We start from the raw sequence: 21952 nt of genomic DNA on the forward strand, positions 1-21952 counted from the left end.
GTAGATCTCCATCTAGCTGAAAGGTAAAAATGTCTAGCTGAAAGGTAAAAATGCAAGGGACATGATAACCCTCAAATTGAGTGATCAGAGTTCAACCAACCAACATGAAGATGTCTTGATAAAAGTGAACATTAACTTTTTTCTAATGTCTGATGTGAATGCAAGTAAACATAGTCTAACCTATAAATGATCACAATTACTCTGTATTGGCAACAGAAAAACAACCCGTTTTACATAGCGATGAGAATTGATGCACTTTAGTCTTTATTTTGAAGAAAAAATACTGGAAAATTATACAGTAATGTCATAATTTATTAATACAAATGTTGTAATGAAAATACTTGATTGTGTGTAAATGTATGGAAATAATGTTGGTTTATTTGAGAGAGATGGGATTGTTTGGCTTTGTTTTTTTTTATACACTATAAATTTAACCATTGCCTGTATAAGAGATCATAAATGCTATTTATTTAGGTCTATGATTTTATTGTGTTGTAGTGTATGTGTGAAGCGTAAGGTGTGAAGCAATATTGATGATATTTGATAAGGCTTTGAAACGGACTACTAACACACAGTGGCGTCATCGACGAGTGCCGGTAGTCATTTGGAAGGGTGACCCATACTTTCATGGCTGCTTCAGGGAGATACATGTGAGTAGTTTGGACACGTTTTACTGGGTATTTTATTTAACCATAACCAGACAGTGGTTTTAAAGAACTCCTTTGAGAAAACGATAGAATCTTTCTTAAAGTTGATGGTACGTTATTTCAAGAACATTTTCTATGTTCTCAAACTCTTTAACAAACGCGAAATAACGCTTGATAACAGAACACTATCACGTGCTAGACCTTGCAGTGCGCAATTGACAAACGTCACAAATGATAGAGATGTAATTTGTAAAGTGACAAAAGAACATACATTTTACAACTCAGTAAATGAGTTGTCATCTGGCCCACGTTTGCATCAACACCGTTTTACAGTAGTGTCGCATACAATGGAGTCGACAGAAGTGACGAGGGTGTCCGCGGTAAATACCTCAAACACAACAGTCGCTTCTACCACAGACGAGTTGAAAGAAACTTGTAAACGTAAGAGCGAAGAGAAAGATGACCCAGAGAAAAGTAGTCGTGGAAAGAGACGACGTGGAGGGGGTGGGAAGAAACAACTCCGTCCAGGAGAGAGATACATTCCTCCCCCTCAAAAACGCAACCCCGGGGTGAGCTTCAGCAAAGAGCATTTTGATGAAACCACTTACTATTTTGAAGGAGGTCTACGCAAAGTGCACCCATACTACTTCGACTTCAAAACGTACTGCAAGGGACGCTGGATTGGGAAAAGTCTTCTCGAGGTTTTCAGCAGTGAATTCCGAGCTCAGCCGTTGGAGTACTACATTATGGCTTCCAAACTAGGACGCATCCGACTCAACGAGACACCAGTGGATGACCTCTCTGTAACACTCAGGGTGAGTTCAATCTTTGTCTCGTCCCTGACTCAGTCTATGAATATGTTGGCTTGAAATAGATAGATAGATCCTGTGTAGCTCAGTTGGTAGAGCATGGCGCTTGCAACGCCAGGGTTGTGGGTTCGATTCCCACAGGGGGCCAGTATGAAAATGTATGCACTCACTAACTGTAAGTCGCTCTGGATAAGAGCGTCTGCTAAATGACTAAAATGTAAATAGATAGGCTGTTGTGTCCTATCTATCTAACTTGGCCCCTATGTTTTTTTTAAATAAAATCTGTGCAGAATATTGTCAAACTCTTTGTCTTTTCCCCCCTCAGAACAATGACTTCCTAAGGAATACAGTGCATCGCCATGAGCCGCCTGTAGTCGGACGGCCGCTGGAGATTCTGGAAGATAACGGGGAAGTGTTGGTAGTTGACAAGCCAGCCTCGATGCCAGTCCATCCTTGCGGGCGCTTCCGTCACAACACGGTGATCTTCATCCTGGGGAAGGAACGGGGCATATGTGGCCTTCACACTGTGCACCGGCTGGATCGCCTCACGTCTGGGGTGCTGCTGTTCGCCCGCACTTTGGAAGTGTCCCAGAAACTGGATGTGTTGGTGCGAGACAGACAGGTGAAACATTCTCAGTCTACATTATGGTAGTCCAGTATACACCAATCAGTCGAAAAGGGACATTGAGTGTACTAATAAGTGGGGCGTCAAGTATAATCTCTCTCTCTCTCTCTGAGAGGGAACATACAATGTACTTCTAAGTGGCTGATACAGTCTGTCATCTTTTACAGCTGGAGAAGGAGTACGTCTGTCGAGTGGAGGGGGAGTTCCCAGAGGGCGAGATCATCTGTGAGGAGCCCATCCTTGTGGTCTCCTTCAAGGTGGGACTGTGCAGAGTGCATCCCAAAGGCAAGGATTGCCGCACGGTCTTCCAAAGACTCAGCTGGAACGGCCACTCCAGTGTAGTGCGTTGCCTCCCTCTCACTGGCCGCACTCACCAGATTCGCGTCCACCTCCAGTTCCTGGGCTACCCTATCCTCAACGACCCTGTCTATGGCTCCTCTGCTTGGGGTCCTCAAAGGGCGAAGGGAGGCCTGGTGGGCATGAGCGACGAAGAGCTTCTCAAAGCGATTCTGGAGGAACATCGCTTGAAGGAGAGTCTTCATCTCCTAGACATCCCAGATGAGGGAATGGTACAGGTGAGCAATGCGCGGACTGACGTCTATGGCAAAGATGCTCAGACACCTCAGCCAGAGCTGTTGTCAGGGGTTTGCAATTCTATTTCAAGTGACTGTACACCGAGTGATGTAGAACAGAGTGCAAATCAGGTCCACAGCAGTCCAGCCTCACCTGGTGCAGTACCCAGACCATCTGAAGAAAATGGAGATCAAACCGAGTCCACAGAATCTTCTCACCTAGATGCTACAAACGCGAAAGATCCTCTGTGTAGCGAGTGTAAGATTGTCCGTCCGGACCCCACTGAGAAGGAGCTCGTCATGTATCTCCATGCGTTGCGCTATAAAGGACCAGATTTTGAATATTCAACTCTGCTACCTGACTGGGCCAAGGATGACTGGATTGAAGACTAAGGCACTACAGTGATACTGGACAACAGAAGTGCAGGCAGTGTACAATAGAAATGGTGTGATGTGACAAATAGGATGCAAAGCATCACTGTTGTTGTTGTTTTGTTGAAATGACAGTCTTTGGACACTTTGTGAACCAAGCTCTGTTGTTAATTGTATGGCTCACGGTTCTGTAATTCATGAATAATTCTGTTTTTAAATGATAGAATACATTTCCCTCTGACTCACTTTAAGGGGATCTAATACTTTGGACCATATATTATCTATTGGACTCTAAGCCAAGAAGAGGTTTCTCTAGGATTTTTTTCAACAGCCCTTCGAATTGAAAATGAATTAAGTTTGACAATTTAAATTGTATCTTCATGATATTGAATAAAACAACCCATTCTGCAGGAAAAATACACTTTTTATTTTTTACTTTCCACCATGTGAAAATGAATACAAGTACTGCGTTCTCAGGTTTTAATAGTCTTTGCAATCTTTTTCCGTTTTCTCTGCTGCTAAAAAGCCTGAAGTTAAGTTCTATCATTCCTTTCTCTAAGGCAAGCTCATCCAAGACTTACGATCACAGAATAAGTTGTCAAAAGGAAACCCTTTCGGATGAGACAACTTCAAAATAACCCTTCTTGTAGGCACATTTATAAATTGTCAATTCTTTGCATTAATTTTTGCCGTCATTGCATCAAACCATAATAAATCCTTCTTAATTAATACATACACTACTGTTCAAAAGTTTGGTGTCACAAAAAAATTGCCTTTGTTTTCGAAAGAAAAGCAAATTTTTTGTCCATTAAAATAACATCAAATTGATCAGAAATACAGTGTAGACATTGTTAATGTTGTAAATGGCTACTGTAGCTGGAAACTGCAGATTTTTTATGGAATATCTACATAGGCGTACAGAGGCCCATTATCAGCAACCATCAGTCCTGTGTTCCAATGGCACGTTGTGTTTGTCATTTTAAAAGGCTAATTGATCATTAGAAAACCCTTTTGCAATTATGTTAGCACGGCTGAAAACTGTTGTGCTGATTAAAGAAGCAATAAAACTGGCCTCCTCGAGACTAGTTGATTATCTGGAGCATCAGCAATTGTGGGTTTGATTACAGGCTCAAAATGGCCAGAAACAAAGAGATTTCTTCTGAAACTCGTCAGTCTATTCATGTTCTGAGAAATGAAGGCTATTCCATGCGAGAAATTGCCAAGAAACTGAAGATCTCGTAAAACGCTATGTGCTACTCCCTTCACAGAACAGCGCAAACTGGCTCTAACCAGAATAGAAAGAGGAGTGGGAGGCCCCGGTGCACAACTGAGCAAGAGGACAAATACATTAGAGTGTCTAGTTTGAGAAACAGACGCCTCACAGGTCCTCAACTGGCAGCTTCATTAAATAGTACCCGCAAAACACCAGTCTCAATGTCAACAGTGAAGGGGCGATTCCGGGATGCTGACCTTCTAGGCAGAGTTGCAAAGAAAAAGCCATATCTCAGACTGGCCAATAAAAATAAAAGATTAAGATGGGCAAAAGAACACAGACACTGGACAGAGGAAGATTGGAAAAAAGTGTTAGGGACAGACGCATCGCAGTTTGAGGTGTTCGGATCAGAAAGAAGAACATTTGTGAGCCGCAGACCAAATGAAAAGATGCTGGAGGAGTCCTTGATGCCATCTGTCAAGCATGGTGGAGGCAATGTGATGGTCTGGGGGTGCTTTGGTGGTGGTAAAGTGGGAGATTTGTACAGGGTAAAAGGGATCTTGAAGAAGGAAGGCTATCACTCCATTTTGCAACGCCATGCCATACCCTGTGGACGGCGCTTAATTGGAGCCAGTTTCCTCCTACAACAGAACAATGACCCAAAGCACAGCTCCAAACTATGCAATAACTATTTAGGGAAGAAGCAGTCAGCTGGTATTCTGTCTATAATGGAGTGGCCAGCACAGTCACTGGATCTCAACCCTACTGAGCTGTTGTGGGAGCAGCTTGACCGTATGGTACGTAAGAAGTGCCCATCAAGCCAATCCAACTTGTGGGAGGTGCTTCAGGAAGCATGGGGTGAAATCTCTTCAGATTACCTCAACAAATTGACAACTAGAATGTAATTGCTACAAATGGAGAATTCTTTGACGAAAGAAAAGTTTGAAGGACACAATTATTATTTCAATTAAAAATAATTATTTCTAAACTTGTCAATGACTACATTTCCTATTCATTTTGCTATACTTCCTATTCAAACTCATGTATGTTTTCATGGAAAACAAGGACATTTCTAAGTGACCCCAATCTTTTGAACGGTAGTGTACATTATTCTGGGTTGTATTCGATACGCCACATTTTGAACCAAAAACAACTCTGAAACAGTTTTGCCACTAATGTAAAGGATATCCCTTTCAAACAAAACACATTTACATTTTTTTTAAATGGAAAAACGACTCTTGCAAAGATTTTTTCACATGCTGCACATTTTACACCATGATCCATATACTGCATGTGTTCCAGTCAAGGCAAACATGTATTTCATCTGATGTTCCAGCAGGTGGTGCAATGTAGCGAAGGCTGTCTGCTCTGCGGATGTATAACTACAATTTTTGAATACCCAGTCAAGTCTTAGTAGAGCTCGTATTACTCTACATAGAACGCTGATTCTACATTTCTTTGCACAGTGCTGTGATGTGGGTTATCTACAAGTCGTGTGTATTGATGGAAGGAGCCACAGGCCGGTAAAATCCCCTTTTGTCAGATTCAGGCCTGTCAATACATCGGTTGGTTGCATGTTCATGACCTTCCTTTTTCATTATCAAAGGACAAGGTTCAATATATACAGTGGGGAAAAAAAGTATTTAGTCAGCCACCAATTGTGCAAGTTCTCCCACTTAAAAAGATGAGAGAGGCCTGTAATTTTCATCATAGGTACACGTCAACTATGACAGACAAATTGAGGGAAAAAAATCCAGAAAATCACATTGTAGGATTTTTAATGAATTTATTAGCAAATTATGGTGGAAAATAAGTATTTGGTCACCTACAAACAAGCAAGATTTCTGGCTCTCACAGACCTGTAACTTCTTCTTTAAGAGGTTCCTCTGTCCTCCACTCGTTACCTGTATTAATGGCACCTGTTTGAACTTGTTATCAGTATAAAAGACACCTGTCCACAACCTCAAACAGTCACACTCCAAACTCCACTATGGCCAAGACCAAAGAGCTGTCAAAGGACACCAGAAACAAAATTGTAGACCTGCACCAGGCTGGGAAGACTGAATCTGCAATAGGTAAGCAGCTTGGTTTGAAGAAATCAACTGTGGGAGCAATTATTAGGAAATGGAAGACATACAAGACCACTGATAATCTCCCTCGATCTGGGGCTCCACGCAAGATCTCACCCCGTGGGGTCAAAATGATCACAAGAACGGTGAGCAAAAATCCCAGAACCACACGGGGGGACCGAGTGAATGACCTGCAGAGAGCTGGGACCAAAGTAACAAAGCCTACCATCAGTAACACACTACGCCGCCAGGGACTCAAATCCTGCAGTGCGAGACGTGTCCCCCTGCTTAAGCCAGTACATGTCCAGGCCCGTCTGAAGTTTGCTAGAGTGCATTTGGATGATCCAGAAGAGGATTGGGAGAATGTCATATGGTCAGATGAAACCAAAATATAACTTTTTGGTAAAAACTCAACTCGTCGTGTTTGGAGGACAAAGAATGCTGAGTTGCATCCAAAGAACACCATACCTACTGTGAAGCATGGGGGTGGAAACATCATGCTTTGGGGCTGTTTTTCTGCAAAGGGACCAGGACGACTGATCCGTGTAAAGGAAAGAATGAATGGGGCCATGTATCGTGAGATTTTGAGTGAAAACCTCCTTCCATCAGCAAGGGCATTGAAGATGAAACGTGGCTGGGTCTTTCAGCATGACAATGATCCCAAACACACCGCCCGGGCAACGAAGGAGTGGCTTCGTAAGAAGCATTTCAAGGTCCTGGAGTGGCCTAGCCAGTCTCCAGATCTCAACCCCATAGAAAATCTTTGGAGGGAGTTGAAAGTCCGTGTTGCCCAGCGACAGCCCCAAAACATCACTGCTCTAGAGGAGATCTGCATGGAGGAATGGGCCAAAATACCAGCAACAGTGTGTGAAAACCTTGTGAAGACTTACAGAAAACGTTTGACCTGTGTCATTGCCAATAAAGGGTATATAACAAAGTATTGAGAAACTTTTGTTATTCACCAAATACTTATTTTCCACCATAATTTGCAAATAAATTCATAAAAAATCATACAATGTGATTTTCTGGATTTTTTTTTCTCATTTTGTCTGTCATAGTTGACGTGTACCTATGATGAAAATTACAGGCCTCTCTCATCTTTTTAAGTGGGAGAACTTGCACAATTGGTGGCTGACTAAATACTTTTTTCCCCCCCACTGTACCTCTGCAGTGCACCTGCAGCTCCTACTGTAAGTGTGTAACAGTGCTGTTCAGGTCCCCTAAATAATTTGTTCACACACAGAATTGTCTTAAGTCACCAAATTAATGTGACATTTCTTGCCGTTGACTTTGAACAACGGCAATGAGTGGTACGTTCTGACATTGAAGTGGTTGCAAAATGTATTTTGACATAACACACAATTTCTGAACTACTTGTAGTGATGTGACTTTCCATCACCATGTTAAGATAAAATGTTTTGTTTTGATGGTGGTGCCTGGAATACATAGGTAAGCACATTGTGTTCAAACAAAAGAGCCCCTTCCCTCACATCTAAAATGTATTTTTGAAATTATTGTTGTTCAATTTACATTATTGTCCAAGGATCTATCCAGACGATGGCTATAGATCAGGGCGGTTCAGTCCAAGATAAAAAGGCCAGTGATTATCCAAGTTCCAGTGTCTGTCTAGCTGTGGATTTTCAAAAATGTCTAAATCCATTACAAATAATCTTATTCACAACGTAACATTCTGCAGTTTCTGACTGAGCTAATCAAGCTGACTGACGATGAACTGAACACTTCTGCATGCTTAGATTAGCCTCTTTTGAAATCCCATTCAGCTTGTATCTTCCCTCTGCCCATCTCGTTTGATCCATACATCAGGCAAATCTGGTTTACTGTTTGGCAACATCACTGGTCCGTCACTCTGGCTTGTACGACCCCTCCCACACCCCGGAGAGGCTGTCTCATATGTGGTCTCTCTCAGGGACAGACGTAGGGTGTCTCTCTTTCCGTTAAGGTGCCCTGGTTGTGGTTCCAGTTCTCCCTCTGCTTCAATAGAAGTCTGTTGGTTTGAGGGTCCAGGTTCAGTGTCACTCAGGCAAGTCTCATTGGAATCCTCTAGTCCGTCAAATGAACTCTGAGATGACAGTAGGCGTTTGTGAGGGTGACGCTTAAAGGTGCTATTGGTGACCTGGTCCTTTGAGAGGGATGGCTGGTAAATCCTTTCTGTCGTTTGACTGATGATGGTTTCCTCCATGCTTGAGGAAGAGGACAGCGATACGTTCCAGTGCTTGATGCCAGCGGACTGTCCTCTGCACGTCTTGCACAAGAGCCTTTCCTTAGCCAGGTCACGTGGAGGGTCAACTACTGGCCGTAGGGTGTTCTCTTTGAAAGGGGAAGAGGTCTGCAAAGCCGGGGGTGGTTGGCAGCCTTTGTGGTGCCTACCACAGATCTCTTCACTATCTGCCTCAATGTTGCTCCTCTCCACACACCTCCTGGGACTCAGCCCATCGAACTGGATGTCATCCGAGAGAACTGAGGGTCTGTTGGATAGCTTACTAGTGCACGTGCTGTTCTCAAAGCTGTCACTCAGCTGACAGGCCAATGGCTGAAGCTCATACTGCTCGGGCTCCCTTCCGCCCCCTGCCTGTCGCTGTCTTTGGCGCTGATGGTTCGGGTAAAGGTAATTACCCTCGTCTTTATTGAAATTCCTTCGAACTCTTGATCTTCCAAAAGCCCCGTTGGCTGCGCAGGTCGAGGACCTAGGTTCCGCTGCTGAGCAGGACGGCATCCCTTCAGTTCCCTGTTCAGATGAACACGGCAACATTATTTTCCCACAGTTCTTTTGAGGACCAATAAAGCAGCACAGGGATTGGAAAAAGAAGGTGGCAAATCCACACGCTACACATTTCACCAGAAATAAGAAAATCCCCAGCTTTCTGAACAACAAAGCAGTAGTAGGAAGCATGGCGATGCCCACACAGCAGAAGGCCCCGGATCCTATTGCTACAGGACAGCTCATTCTTTTCAGAGAATGCGCAACTCTTCCAATTCTATCAGAGTGCGGAGCTGAATTATATGATATGCAGTAGTTGGCTAAAAAGTCGACGGAGAGCCCAGCAGCAGCTGATATGTAGAGTGCCTCCACACCACTGAGCTGCCATTCTAGAAGGACCAGGAGGCCGACGGTGACAAAAACACTTCCTCCAACAGCAGCAGTGCCATAAATACTCAGTGGAATATTCCACGTGGTCAGAAGAAGCAAGACAAACACTAGGGCTACAGAGAACCCAGTGACCTCGAGGGTTTCTGAGCTTAGACATTGTTGCAAGTCAAACAGTGTCAACTGGCTCACGAAAAATCCTTCCTTTAGTCCCAGTGGTGCCCCAGACATTTCTCCATTAAACCATGACACAATATCATTATAGAAAAGGGTGGTGTGACTAAAGTTGTAGCTATAGCGATGTGTAGTCCTAAATACCATTACCAGGGCTGCTATTCGACCATCTGCCTCAAAATGTAGGCCTCCAACCTCGGACACATAACCCTCTGAATGCCGCTCGGCCACCATCATACTCAGGCATTGTTCAAAAACACCCGGTGGGTAAGGAAAGGGAATATTGTTGCAGCAAAAATGGAAGGCATCCTCGCTCTCTGAGCAACGTCGAATAGACACCCAGTGTATGAGTTGCTCGACAATACAGACGTTGTCCGTTGCGCCTTCGTTTTCAGACGACGACGATGATGGTAAATAAAAACTCTGGTTTTGAACTCTTTCACACAAGTCTCTCAACCACACCTGAGACTCTGGGCTACTCATGTTAAACTCTGGATCCATAACTAAAGATCCATTGCTTTTTGGATCAAAGTGATTGCCATTATCGGTTGGGATGACTCCCCAAACAAGAGTCAATGTAATGAGCTTGTCCTCCCCATTCACCAGCCGTTCAAACATGAATTGGTAGCGATATTCGGCGTCATATCTTTCAAAGGGATGGCTGGAGCGAAATAACTGAGTTGCCCTGTTGTCTAAAGTGGGTAGTCTCATACCAGGGTCTACAACCGAGATGTATGTTCCTCCTGCGGCCAACACTGCGAACCAGCAGACCCAAATGTATCTGAACTTGACCACTCCACACGGGAGGATTTTCAGGAAAAGTAAATTGGAGGTGTCGGACAGTCCCCGCTTCAACCCTCGTAGCTTCTGACCAAAGGTGAAGAGGCACCGCTTTCGCGAGCTTTTGTCCCAGAACCCGCCAGGGCTTTTCGTGCAGCAAGGCTTCCAGGCCTTTGCAGTAACAGAGACTGTCACTGTGTAGCGCTCACGTAAAATGAGCGAGCTGGGTAGCCACGCAAGGGCGGAAAGAGTACAGATTAAGGAAGCCGTTCCCAGGTACACGGCAAAGCATCTGACTGCCGTGATGCTGCTCAGGAACCCCGAGAAGAACGTGGCACTAGAAGTCAGGCCTGATGCCAATATCAAATACCCAACCTCTTGGAGAACTCGATTGACTCTTATCTCTAGAGAAACGGGTGGATTCTGGGATAGTTGTAGGTTCCAGAAATCAATGAAAGTGAAAGCCTGGTTAGAGCAACTGCCGAACAGGATGAAAGCTGAAGCTAAGTTGAGGAAAGGGAAGAATGTCAGCTGGAAAACCACTTTGTAGAAGAAATAGGAAGTCAAGAGAGAACCCACAATTGCGACTAAAGACAGAGCTGCTAGGAAAAGGGACCGCAAATAAAGGGCTGTGGTGAGGAACAGCGAAACTACAGCCAGAACAGGGTAGATGGCGTCCCTAGCCAGGTAATACTTGAATAGCTTTTGCTTGATGCCTAGGTCCATTCCTGTAATAGTAGTGTTCTTATATGTAAGCTCACGACCTTCAAGGCTGTTCATGTATATCTCCATCAAGTGATCTCCTTTCTCCACCGGTAGAAACAGGAGGCTATATTTCAGTGAGGGGACCTGATATTCTATTGTCTGTGGCCCTAGGAAGTCCTTATCAACCAGGTAATGCAATATCTGGAATACGGCACGAGAATGTTTGCACCGAGTCGGCACAGATGCACAGTTGCCTTGCGAGCCCCTCTCTGCACAATATGCCACCAGGCTTCCGTCGTGGTAGTATGGGGCGCAGTGGCGAAGTAGGCTCAGACTCTCTGACACCTGCACAGAGGTCAGGCTGAGACAGGACGAGGCGTTGCTGAGAAGGGCCAGGTAGTTTCCCAGTGACCAACTTGGACAGCATCCGCCCCTGATCATGGCACCGTCCACTTCCAATCGGATATGTTGCTTGCAGAGATCTTGGAAGTGGGGTTGTGAACGAATCTGAAACATGGAGAAGAGAAGTTTGGCATTTTAACACATCTATTGATTTATTCTCCCTCTACCCATGGCCAAATCAATGTAATTGATGTTCCATATACCTTTTATTATAAGAGTAAATTGAAAGGGACAGATTTTATAGCAACTTTTCACATAACTTATTTTCATCTACCAGCTAATGGGGATCAATAACACCTTTTTGTTCTCTTTCAAATAAATATCAACGTTTAAAGATGTGTGCTATCAGTGCCTGCCAAGTTCTGTAGCCCAGAAAGGTATTTAATTAGTTTGAGTTGGCTCCCTGATTTCGTGGTCTGGTTAGTAATGGTGGATATACAATGGGGAAAACAAGTATTTAGTCAGCCACCAATTGTGCAAGTTCTCCCACTTAAAAAGATGAGAGAGGCCTGTAATTTCCATCATAGGTACACGTCAACTACGACAGACAAATTGAGAAAAAAAATTCCAGAAAATCACATTGTATGATTTTTAATGAATTTATTTGCAAATTATGGTGGAAAATAAGTATTTGGTCACCTACAAACAAGCAAGATTTCTGGCTCTCACAGACCTGTAACTTCTTCTTTAAGAGGCTCCTCTGTCCTCCACTCGTTACCTGTATTAATGGCACCTGTTTGAACTTGTTATCAGTATAAAAGACACCTGTCCACAACCTCAAACAGTCACACTCCAAACTCCACTATGGCCAAGACCAAAGAGCTGTCAAAGGACACCAGAAACAAAATTGTAGACCTGCACCAGGCTGGGAAGACTGAATCTGCAATAGGTAAGCAGCTTGGTTTGAAGAAATCAACTGTGGGAGCAATTATTAGAAATTGGAAGACAAACAAGACCACTGATAATCTCCCTCGATCTGGGGCTCCACGCAAGATCTCACACCGTGGGGTCAAAATGATCACAAGAACGGTGTGCAAAAATCCCAGAACCACACGGGGGGACCTAGTGAATGACCTGCAGAGAGCTGGGACCAAAGTAACAAAGCCTACCATCAGTAACACACTACGCCGCCAGGGACTCAAATCCTGCAGTGCCAGACGTGTCCCCCTGCTTAAGCCAGTACATGTCCAGGCCCGTCTGAAGTTTGCTAGAGTGCATTTGGATGATCCAGAAGAGGATTGGGAGAATGTCATATGGTCAGATGAAACCAAAATATAACTTTTTGGTAAAAACTCAACTCGTCGTGTTTTGGAGGACAAAGAATGCTGAGTTGCATCCAAAGAACACCATACCTACTGTGAAGCATGGGGTGGAAACATCATGCTTTGGGGCTGTTTTTCTGCAAAGGGACCAGGACGACTGATCTGTGTAAAGGAAAGAATGAATGGGGCCATGTATCGTGAGATTTTGAGTGAAAACCTCCTTCCATCAGCAAGGGCATTGAAGATGAAACGTGGCTGGGTCTTTCAGCATGACAATGATCCCAAACACACCGCCCGGGCAACGAAGGAGTGGCTTCGTAAGAAGTATTTCAAGGTCCTGGAGTGGCCTAGCCAGTCTCCAGATCTCAACCCCATAGAAAATCTTTGGAGGGAGTTGAAAGTCTGTGTTGCCCAGCGACAGCCCCAAAACATCACTGCTCTAGAGGAGATCTGCATAGAGGAATGGGCCAAAATACCAGCAACAGTGTGTGAAAACCTTGTGAAGACTTACAGAAAACGTTTGACCTGTGTCATTGCCAACAAAGGGTATATAACAAAGTATTGAGAAACTTTTGTTATTGACCAAATACTTATTTTCCACCATAATTTGCAAATAAATGCATAAAAAATCCTACAATGTGATTTTCTGGATTTTCTTTCCTCATTTTGTCTGTCATAGTTGACGTGTACCTATGATGAAAATTACAGGCCTCTCTCATCTTTTTAAGTGGGAGAACTTGCACAATTGTTGGCTGACTAAATACTTTTTTTCCCCCACTGTATGGCAGATGGTCTGCTGATTTAAAGATGTGTGAAGACCTACCCTGGCCTGCTCCATCTCGCACATGGAGTAGATCGCCTTCAGGCTCCAAAGACTGGCAGAGTTTCCCGAGCGGAAGACCAGCTGGGCGTAGCGTTCTCCTGTGATGCCACAGATGGAGGCAAGAACATGGCCTCAACAAAGACTGTCCTCAGTCACCACTTATACAATGTAGCCAGAGGGATTGCTTATGTTTTGCTCATAACTGAAAGTGAACACTGGAATGATGAACTAGCTGGTCAATACCTAGATTTTCGATTGATACATTATGGAACATTTCTCTAGTAGCAGAGAGACAACACCATCATGTGAGTGTTGATTAGTGTTAGTAGCCTACCTGGAGCGTCACAGAGGAATGTGTCCTGGGCCGAATCCCTGTCTAGCATTCTTCTAGACCGTTGCCTGGACGACTGTTCCTGGCTCCCACCGGCATCCCCTCCGCTACCATCTCCATAGCTTCATAAATAAACATGAACGCAACACAATTATACATGAGACTTCTAGACAATTCATATCAATCACACAGGCAATAGCTAAATCAGCACCCCAAGCAACAATGGACATATGGACTCCATATACAACTATCCAGCATTTTTTACATCGTAGCTATACTATATCAGGTGCAAGTGTAGCCCTGTTCCATCTGTATCGTGCCTCTGAACTGAAAGATGCCAAATTGTAGCCTGTTTTAGTGAGTAATTATAATCTGGGGCTGAGTGAACTCAATGTCCCATGGTTCTACTTTGTGTTGGCAGCCATTTTGTGCAGGGCTCTCAGTGTGTGGTGAAGAGCTCCTCCGGTTTTAGCACAGTACCTCCCAGCTGTCTTGTCTTTGAGCTGTTGCGGTATCAAAGACAGTGTGTTTCCAGGCCCCGTGTTCTCCTGAAGCTTAGCCAAGGCAGACTGTCGCACCCCGATGTATGTTCCTCGAGGCTCAAACCCCTGCATTAAAAACATCAAAGTCAATAGAACAGCATCTCCTGACGACAGCCCAAGCAGGAAAACAATGCACTGAATTAATTTACATGAGAAATATGTACACCTAATGCTGACTGTTTGGCCTACAGTAGGTGAATGAAGACTGATTAGATGCTAATGTATGTTTAGTGACATACTAGGAATGGATGCTTTGAAGATTGACGGTGACATTGTACATGCAGTGTTGATTGATATAGCGTTGTGTTCAAGATTAATTTTTACCCTGGTCTCTGCCATTATTACATAATTACATGTTTATCGCAATGGGTTTAAATCATTTATTACACAATTGGTAATTCAATCAGTTTATGTAACTATCCTTGACTGCTCATTAGACCTGCAATTGCACTGATATGGTTACACTTGTATTTCTGAGCTGACAATATTTTTTTTTTTAGATCTGCAGGGTCTACTTTTTCTGCGGCAGCTTTTCAAGAGGCAGGGGAAGCAAGCTAAAGAAGTGTTTACGGTAGCGTTCGGTTTGACAGGATGTTGGAGAGAAAGCGACAGTGCTGCCGAGGGAGACACTCACCATCAGCGGGTCAGAGAAGTCTGGCAGGGGACCAATCAACAGGCCAGCTAGGGAGCATCCCAGCAGGACTGCTACACACCCAACGAGCACCGCCAGGGGATACTCCACTACCACCTGGGAGTAACTGTCAAGAAAATGCCACAGGAAAAGAGGATCTCAGTGACACATCTCTAATGGGCTTTGCATAGTTAAAGGACTGTACTGTACATCTCACTCAGTGGGTGTGCTAGAAAAATCATGGTTCAAGCATTTTTCAGTTAAGTACAACATTTAACATTAAATCTCAAAACATTGGTCACCAGTACTCATATTTTGAGTTATGTAATACTATTTTGAGCTTAGAACCATGTTGTATAGCTAAATGAAATACTATTTTGGGCCTAGAACCATGTTGTATAGCTAAATGAAATACTATTTTGAGCTTAGAACCATGTATAGTTAAATTAAATATTATTTTGAGCTTAAAACCATGTTGTATAGCTAAATGAAATACTAAATATATTTGTTGTCCTAATTTCTGCCATGCACTGCACGTTGGATGCAATGGAAATTGTAGTTCATTTTGCTGTTACACAATTATCTTGTTGTCGTGGATACTGACTTTCTAGGGATCCAGTAGAGTCCGTCATCCCTGAAATAGACAAATAATGATGCGTCATTGACCTTATTATATTTTTGCATGATAATTATGCTTGTGTACAGTATATAGAATACAGACCTGACTGTGATCACATGATGCTGTTTGGACTTGTGGGGGCCACCGCCATCATGGGAACCGTGCAGCCAGTGGCAGCGGACAGAGTTGTGACAGGAAGGGACATGGGAGGGGCTGCAGCTGCGACCCGTCTTGACAGCGCCCGTCGAGCAGTCGGCGTGAGGAGGACCCACAGTGATTGGGTGCGACTCCAGACAGGCTTTGCCTTTGATTGGCTTGTGATGGCCACAACAGTGACATCGTCGGTGCTGCGGCGAATGGTAGGTGCATCCCTGGGAGACTTGGTGGTAGAGCTGGGAGGAGGTGGAGGAGGAGGGCCTGGGGAGGCTGCAGCTGTCAGACTGGTCCTGGATCAGAGTGGCCTGGGCCTCCGGGCACACACTGTCAGGAGGACACAGTGACAACTCCGGTATCTCACTGTGAAAAAAAAAAACAGATAGGGGGGGAAATGTGTATTTATTTATAACCCCTACAGTGGCATTGCTTGTCATCGTCAAATGTACACCGGAATTTTCGATAATCAGTGTTTCAGCTCATCTGCTTCTCCGGCTGCAACAGTTTTACTACATTGTTGCGTTGCTTGAAACCCAATTAGGCAAACCAAATGAATTAGTTAAGGAATGACGTCTAAAGTATTGTTGCGTTGCGTTGCTTGAAGGCCCAATTAGGCCAAGAGATTGCTCCGTCTGCCCTGCCTGCCTTTCAACATCCGAAAGAGAGTCCTGTGGATGAAGACTGCAGTGGATCTGATGAAGAATGACTCATGGTTTATGGAAGAAGTGCATTGCACAGATGTTATGGGTTAAGTTATGCACCGATGTTATGGAAGAAGTGCATTGCACAGATGTTATGTGTTAAGTTATGCACAGATGTTATGTGTTAAGTTATGCACAGATGTTATGGGTTCAGTTATGCACAGATGTTATGGGTTAAGTTATGCACAGATGTTATGGGTTAAGTTATGCACCGATGTTATGGAAGAAGTGCATTGCACAGATGTTATGTGTTAAGTTATGCACAGATGTTATGGGTTCAGTTATGCACAGATGTTATGCGTTCAGTTATGCACAGATGTTATGGGTTCAGTTATGCACAGATGTTATGGGTTCAGTTATGCACAGATGTTATGGGTTCAGTTATGCACAGATGTTATGGGTTAAGTTATGCACAGATGTTATGGGTTCAGTTATGCACAGATGTTATGGGTTAAGTTATGCACAGATGTTATGGGTTAAGTTATGCACAGATGTTATGGGTTAAGTTATGCACAGATGTTATGGGTTCAGTTATGCACAGATGTTATGGGTTAAGTTATGCACAGATGTTATGGGTTAAGTTATGCACAGATGTTATGGGTTAAGTTATGCACAGATGTTATGGGTTAAGTTATGTGCTTTTTCTTCCTCATGTTTCCTCTAAGGAACTGGACATAAACTATACACTATGAAACTCTGCTGACCGTCAGAGAGAGAGAGAGAGAGAGCTGACCACGTTAAGCACTATTAGTAATTGCATTAGGCCTAATGACAATTAACGTTTATAAGTCAGAATCCCTATTTACTGAACTGTAAGTAATATTGAATTCACGTTATTACAAGGCAACAGTAAACATGTCGTCCCCCACGAAGGATGCAGCGTCCCCCCTTGGGCCAATTGAGATATCGCATGTGACTAACACATTTCCAGTTAATTACTATAGCACCCGCCTTGGGCCAATCAGTGTAATTTAGAAAATGCCATATCTCCATGGCAAGAAGCATATCATTCACCCAAGTTTCGTCAACATTGACCAGTGCTGTCTGAGCTATCACGTGTGACTAACGTCCGACCGGACGGGCGGAAACAGATCCACAGTCCCCTCCCCGATTTCATTATGGGGGACAAGCAGACATTTATGCACAGTGTAATTTCAATCTGACTCCGGTTAGAGGGTCAAACATATCCACAGTCCCCTCCCCGATTTCATTATGGGTGACAAGCAGACATTTATGCACAGTGTAATTTCAATCTGACTCCGGTTAGAGGGTCAAACATATCCACAGTCCCCTCCCCGATTTCATTATGGGTGACAAGCAGACATTTATGCACAGTGTAATTTCAATCTGACTCCGGTTAGAGGGTCAAACATATCCACAGTCCCCTCCCAGATTTCATTGTGGGGGACAAGCAGACATTTATGCACAGTCTAATTTCAATCTGACTCCGGTTAGAGGGTCAAATGACGTTATGGGTTGTTTTTCCAGACCTGGTCGTCTGGGTGTACTGAGACGCACTTCATTGACCCCCCCATCACCAAGGTGACGGGGTAAGTAAACGGCGAGCATATGGATCAGCACTTGAGGGCTTTATTTGCATGTCCAACCACCGGAGAGATAGGCGGACAGCAAATTCATCACAACTTCACTGTGTGCCATTGTGCATTTCAAAATGTAGCTGTATTAATAATATAAAGTGTCTTAAGATGTATCGGTCGCTTAAAAGTGTGGAGTCAATTTCTCAAACCTATGTCGTGGTTCCACTCAAAAGACCCCATCAAGATCACAATTTTGGCAGGGGGGAAAAAATATGTTGCTGTTCGGTGGCTGATGCGTCACCAGCTTGCTTCTGAACTTACTCAGGTGAAAGCATGATTTATTTGCTGTCCAATTAGAAGTTGCCATGTACCCCTCACCTGACACATCACAAGCTGCACAGTGCACTGATGGCAGCATGATGGGGACTTCTGTGCTAGCAGCAGGTGCTGCCCTCTGCACTCCTTAGGACCGTGTTACTGCAGTGGTAAAACTCCTGGTATTCACTGCTTCTCATTGACAGCTTTTAATAGAGCTAGGTCATGCTAGCACAGCTAGGTAATATGAAGTATGAAAAATGTATGCACTCACTAACTGTAAGTCGCTCTGGATAAGAGCGTCTGCTAAATGACTAAAATGTAAATTTGTGGAACCAATTCATTATTGAACAGAGCAGTTACAAAAAAAAAATACCTCCAGCTAGGCGTTACGAGCCCCCTGTCTGCAAGCTACGTATTCAAACAACAATCGCCTGAGATATATGCCAATCTCTGAAATATGAATTGACATGGGAAACGTTGTATTTCGCTCTAAAGCGGGTGTTACTATGTTGATACTCTGCTACATTGTTTTCGTGTCATACTGTAGGCAAGCACCACCCTCGGTGGAACAGCGCTGTGCTTTTTGTTAAACGTTGATATGACATCGTATTTGGGTCTAAAGAAGGTATTGCTGACACTGCTGCTTTCATGTTTTCCCCCCGCACTGCTACTGGTGGCCTGTTTATTGATTTATGGAGATGGTATTAGCAAGCACGTTGTTCATAAGAGGGAACCATGTCAGTATTTGTCCTTTGTTTGGACCAACGTGATGTGCCAGGGTCCTGTTCAGTAGGAGGAGTGCACTGTAGCAAAAACGTTTATGATCTCCAGCCATGTAAGGTCAGGTGTGGATGATATGGAGTAACATGCAGAAACACATTGGTGTCCGATAGGAAATGTGTAACTGCATATCATTGGGAGGTGGTGATCTTTTTTTTCTTCTCCTTGATCTCATTTAACCACTCTCTTGGTTTTACAGCATTTAACCACTCTTGGTTTTACATAATTTAACCATTCGCCTAATTGTTATGATGCATCTGGTACTTCTCATGCAGAATTGAATATTGATTGTTGTGGTTGGCTACTGAATAAGCAGGCAGATGATGCATCATGGGGAAGTTTGACAAGGGTACCTGAGTCAGTGGATGCACATAATCATTGAGAGTGGGATATGCAAAAAAAAACACATCTTTAATTCACACGCGTTTTAATACATACTTGTACATGTGTGAAATAGGATAAAATGTATTTTATTTTTATCATTAGTCAAGACCAATACATAACAGCTCTATGCATTTGCAAACCTAAAAGAAAACCGGTTTGGAAAGAGATGGTACACTGACTTCAGGATCTTTCAACTATTACCTCTGTGGTTGTCACTCCCTCCTACAGTGTCAATAACAGGTGTTTCTGTACCAAATATTAAGTTCTGCTTTTCTGATGTATCAAATACTTATGTCATGCAATAAAATGCAAATGAATTACTTAAAAATCATACAAAAGGATTTTTGTTTTAGATTCCGTCTCTCACAGTTGAAGTGTACCTATGATAAAAATTACAGACCTCTACATGCTTTGTAAGTAGGAAAACCTGCAAAATCTGCAGTGTATCAAATACTTGTTCTCCCCACTGTATATATAATGTATGTCCAATGTTGACGGCTAAACTAAAGCAGGGGCAATGTAGTGACTATTAGTTATCTATCAAAAAACTGGTATGGTGGAGTTTTGCGCTGTGGATTTGTGGTTTCCCCTGAGCCGACCCTACAGTAGGCTATTGTGTCAGCAATGTCATATGCATATCTGCATTATGCTGACTTGGGAGAGCACAGAGTGGATAGCCGAGGAATAGCAGATATCTCTGGATCCCGGGAGATTGCGTATGGAAGTGAATGTGGGAGTGGATTGGGTGAATAGACTGCCACACTCCACCTGTTATTTACATTTAAGTCATTTGGCAGAGGCTCTTATCCGGAGTGACTTACAAATTGGTTATTGGACTATTACATTTCAATGAAACATTCTCTGGGGAGAGATTGGCTGCTATTGTAGCGCATTTGAGAACACATTTTACAAATACAAAATCAATGTTTTTCTCACCCCACCAAACAAGAGTAAATGAAAAGATAGACTTCTTCCAGTTTAGTCTGCTCTTGATTTACAATTCATGTAAGCAGTGGCACATTTGTAGGTTATAATAAATACAAGATTGAAGAATAGGACCCTGAGAAATCCATGTCATGTATTGCCTGTGGTCGTCAAGTGCTTACAAATACACAGAACATTTATATTGATTGATAGACAGATTGATATAGCCTACACTGACATGGGATGGACAAAGCACCAATACAAATGTATATTTAATGACGCAGAGGAATAACTTGACAGCCGACCAGACTTAACACCGTGCATTTTTGAGGTAAACAGAAAACGAAAGGCTACGTACCTTTGAAATGTCTCCCGTGTAGGTCTTTCAGTTATTGGCGAATCCATGACGATAGCGTCTGCGCCCTCGTCGTTGATAGAGCAAGTATCCATTCTATCGTTTACTTTTCTCCTTATTAAACCACTGTCCAAAATTACCAACTGGGAAAATGACTAATTCAGCCTCGTGTTTACTACTTGGACTAGTAATATCGGTTCTATTGTACAACGGCAAAAGGATGGATGGATGGATGGATGGATGAGTAGCCTATCTGCTAAAGCCTGTTTTGCTATTGGTCGACGTGGTGTGATGAGCTCTTCTGCTGTTGAGGAGAAGTTTAGATGACCGTGAATAGCACGGGCGCTGTTTAACTGAGGGTGGTGCTGGCCTATACAGTATGACACGATACAATATATCGACGATAATGCCTGCATTGTTTTGATTTGTGCGAAGCCCACTATTCAAAACAATGTCTGTTACATTTCTCTCTTCTTCTTGATCTATTATTTACCTTGATATAGAAAGCTGACATAATGCCATGAACCTGTAAATCTGAATAATTTATTGTGAATAATACAGTATTGTCACATAACTAGCCTATATAACAGGCAATACTATTCTTTGAGATTAGATTGGAAGAAGCAATAGTTAAATTACACCGTTTTGGTGTAAATACAATACAGAAGACTAAAGAAGCTACATCTATTTATTTATTATTGTGAAATACTCTTAGTTTTGCTTCCAAATAGAATTACAGTACTCCATTAATTCAAGTTTAGCTCCAGCTCATATTCCAAGGCCGTTACCTAATTCACTGTCGCTGTAGCCATCAGGTGATGATACTCTTCTGCTGATTAACACTCCGCTGTCCTTTAATGACCTGCAGACAGAAAAGGCACCTGGGACCTGAGAGGGAGCGAGTCTGCGCCTCCTTGGGTTACTCTTCGTAAAGACATCATGCAAGGCTCCTCTGGTGAACGATCAGTGGCACAGCTGGTTTGTGTCTACGTATGAGTCATAATGCAGACACCTCGTCATCACTGACCCCATTATTGTAGGCTGGAGGAAAGATCAATGGTGTTTTTTACACTTAGAGGCACCCAGTGAGAGAAATTATTTTCAACGTATTCTGCCA

General features: G+C 43.3%; 2 protein-coding genes across 2 annotated transcripts; one reads left to right on the forward strand and one right to left on the reverse strand.

Moving 5' to 3' along the window:
• The first annotated feature begins 609 nt into the window (after positions 1-609).
• On the forward strand, positions 610-3451 carry LOC311145966 (pseudouridylate synthase RPUSD2-like). Its single transcript, XM_084182371.1, has 3 exons — positions 610-1462; positions 1782-2078; positions 2249-3451. Exons 1-3 carry the CDS (start codon positions 755-757, stop codon positions 3044-3046), a joined length of 1803 nt encoding a protein of 600 aa, XP_084038497.1. The 5' UTR covers positions 610-754; the 3' UTR covers positions 3047-3451.
• Positions 3452-8084: 4633 nt separating this feature from the next.
• On the reverse strand, positions 8085-20930 carry LOC311145305 (protein dispatched homolog 2-like; the record flags this gene model as incomplete). Its single annotated transcript, XM_084181539.1, has 8 exons — positions 8085-11579; positions 13560-13657; positions 13894-14012; positions 14371-14498; positions 15067-15190; positions 15668-15697; positions 15785-16198; positions 20839-20930. 8 exons carry the CDS (start codon positions 20928-20930, stop codon positions 8085-8087), a joined length of 4500 nt encoding a protein of 1499 aa, XP_084037665.1.
• Positions 20931-21952: the final 1022 nt, after the last annotated feature.

This window comes from Coregonus lavaretus (genome assembly GCF_964263955.1).
Source record: "Coregonus lavaretus genome assembly, chromosome: 18".
Lineage (NCBI taxonomy): Eukaryota > Metazoa > Chordata > Actinopteri > Salmoniformes > Salmonidae > Coregonus > Coregonus lavaretus.

Excerpts from the sequence above, each read along its gene's own strand:
- LOC311145966 (XM_084182371.1), top strand. The coding sequence starts at position 755 with ATGGTACGTTATTTCAAGAACATTTTCTATGTTCTCAAACTCTTTAAC. Across the intron at positions 1,463-1,781 it reads ACCTCTCTGTAACACTCAGG|AACAATGACTTCCTAAGGAA; the intron begins GTGAGTTCAATC and ends TTCCCCCCTCAG. Across the intron at positions 2,079-2,248 it reads TGTTGGTGCGAGACAGACAG|CTGGAGAAGGAGTACGTCTG; the intron begins GTGAAACATTCT and ends CATCTTTTACAG.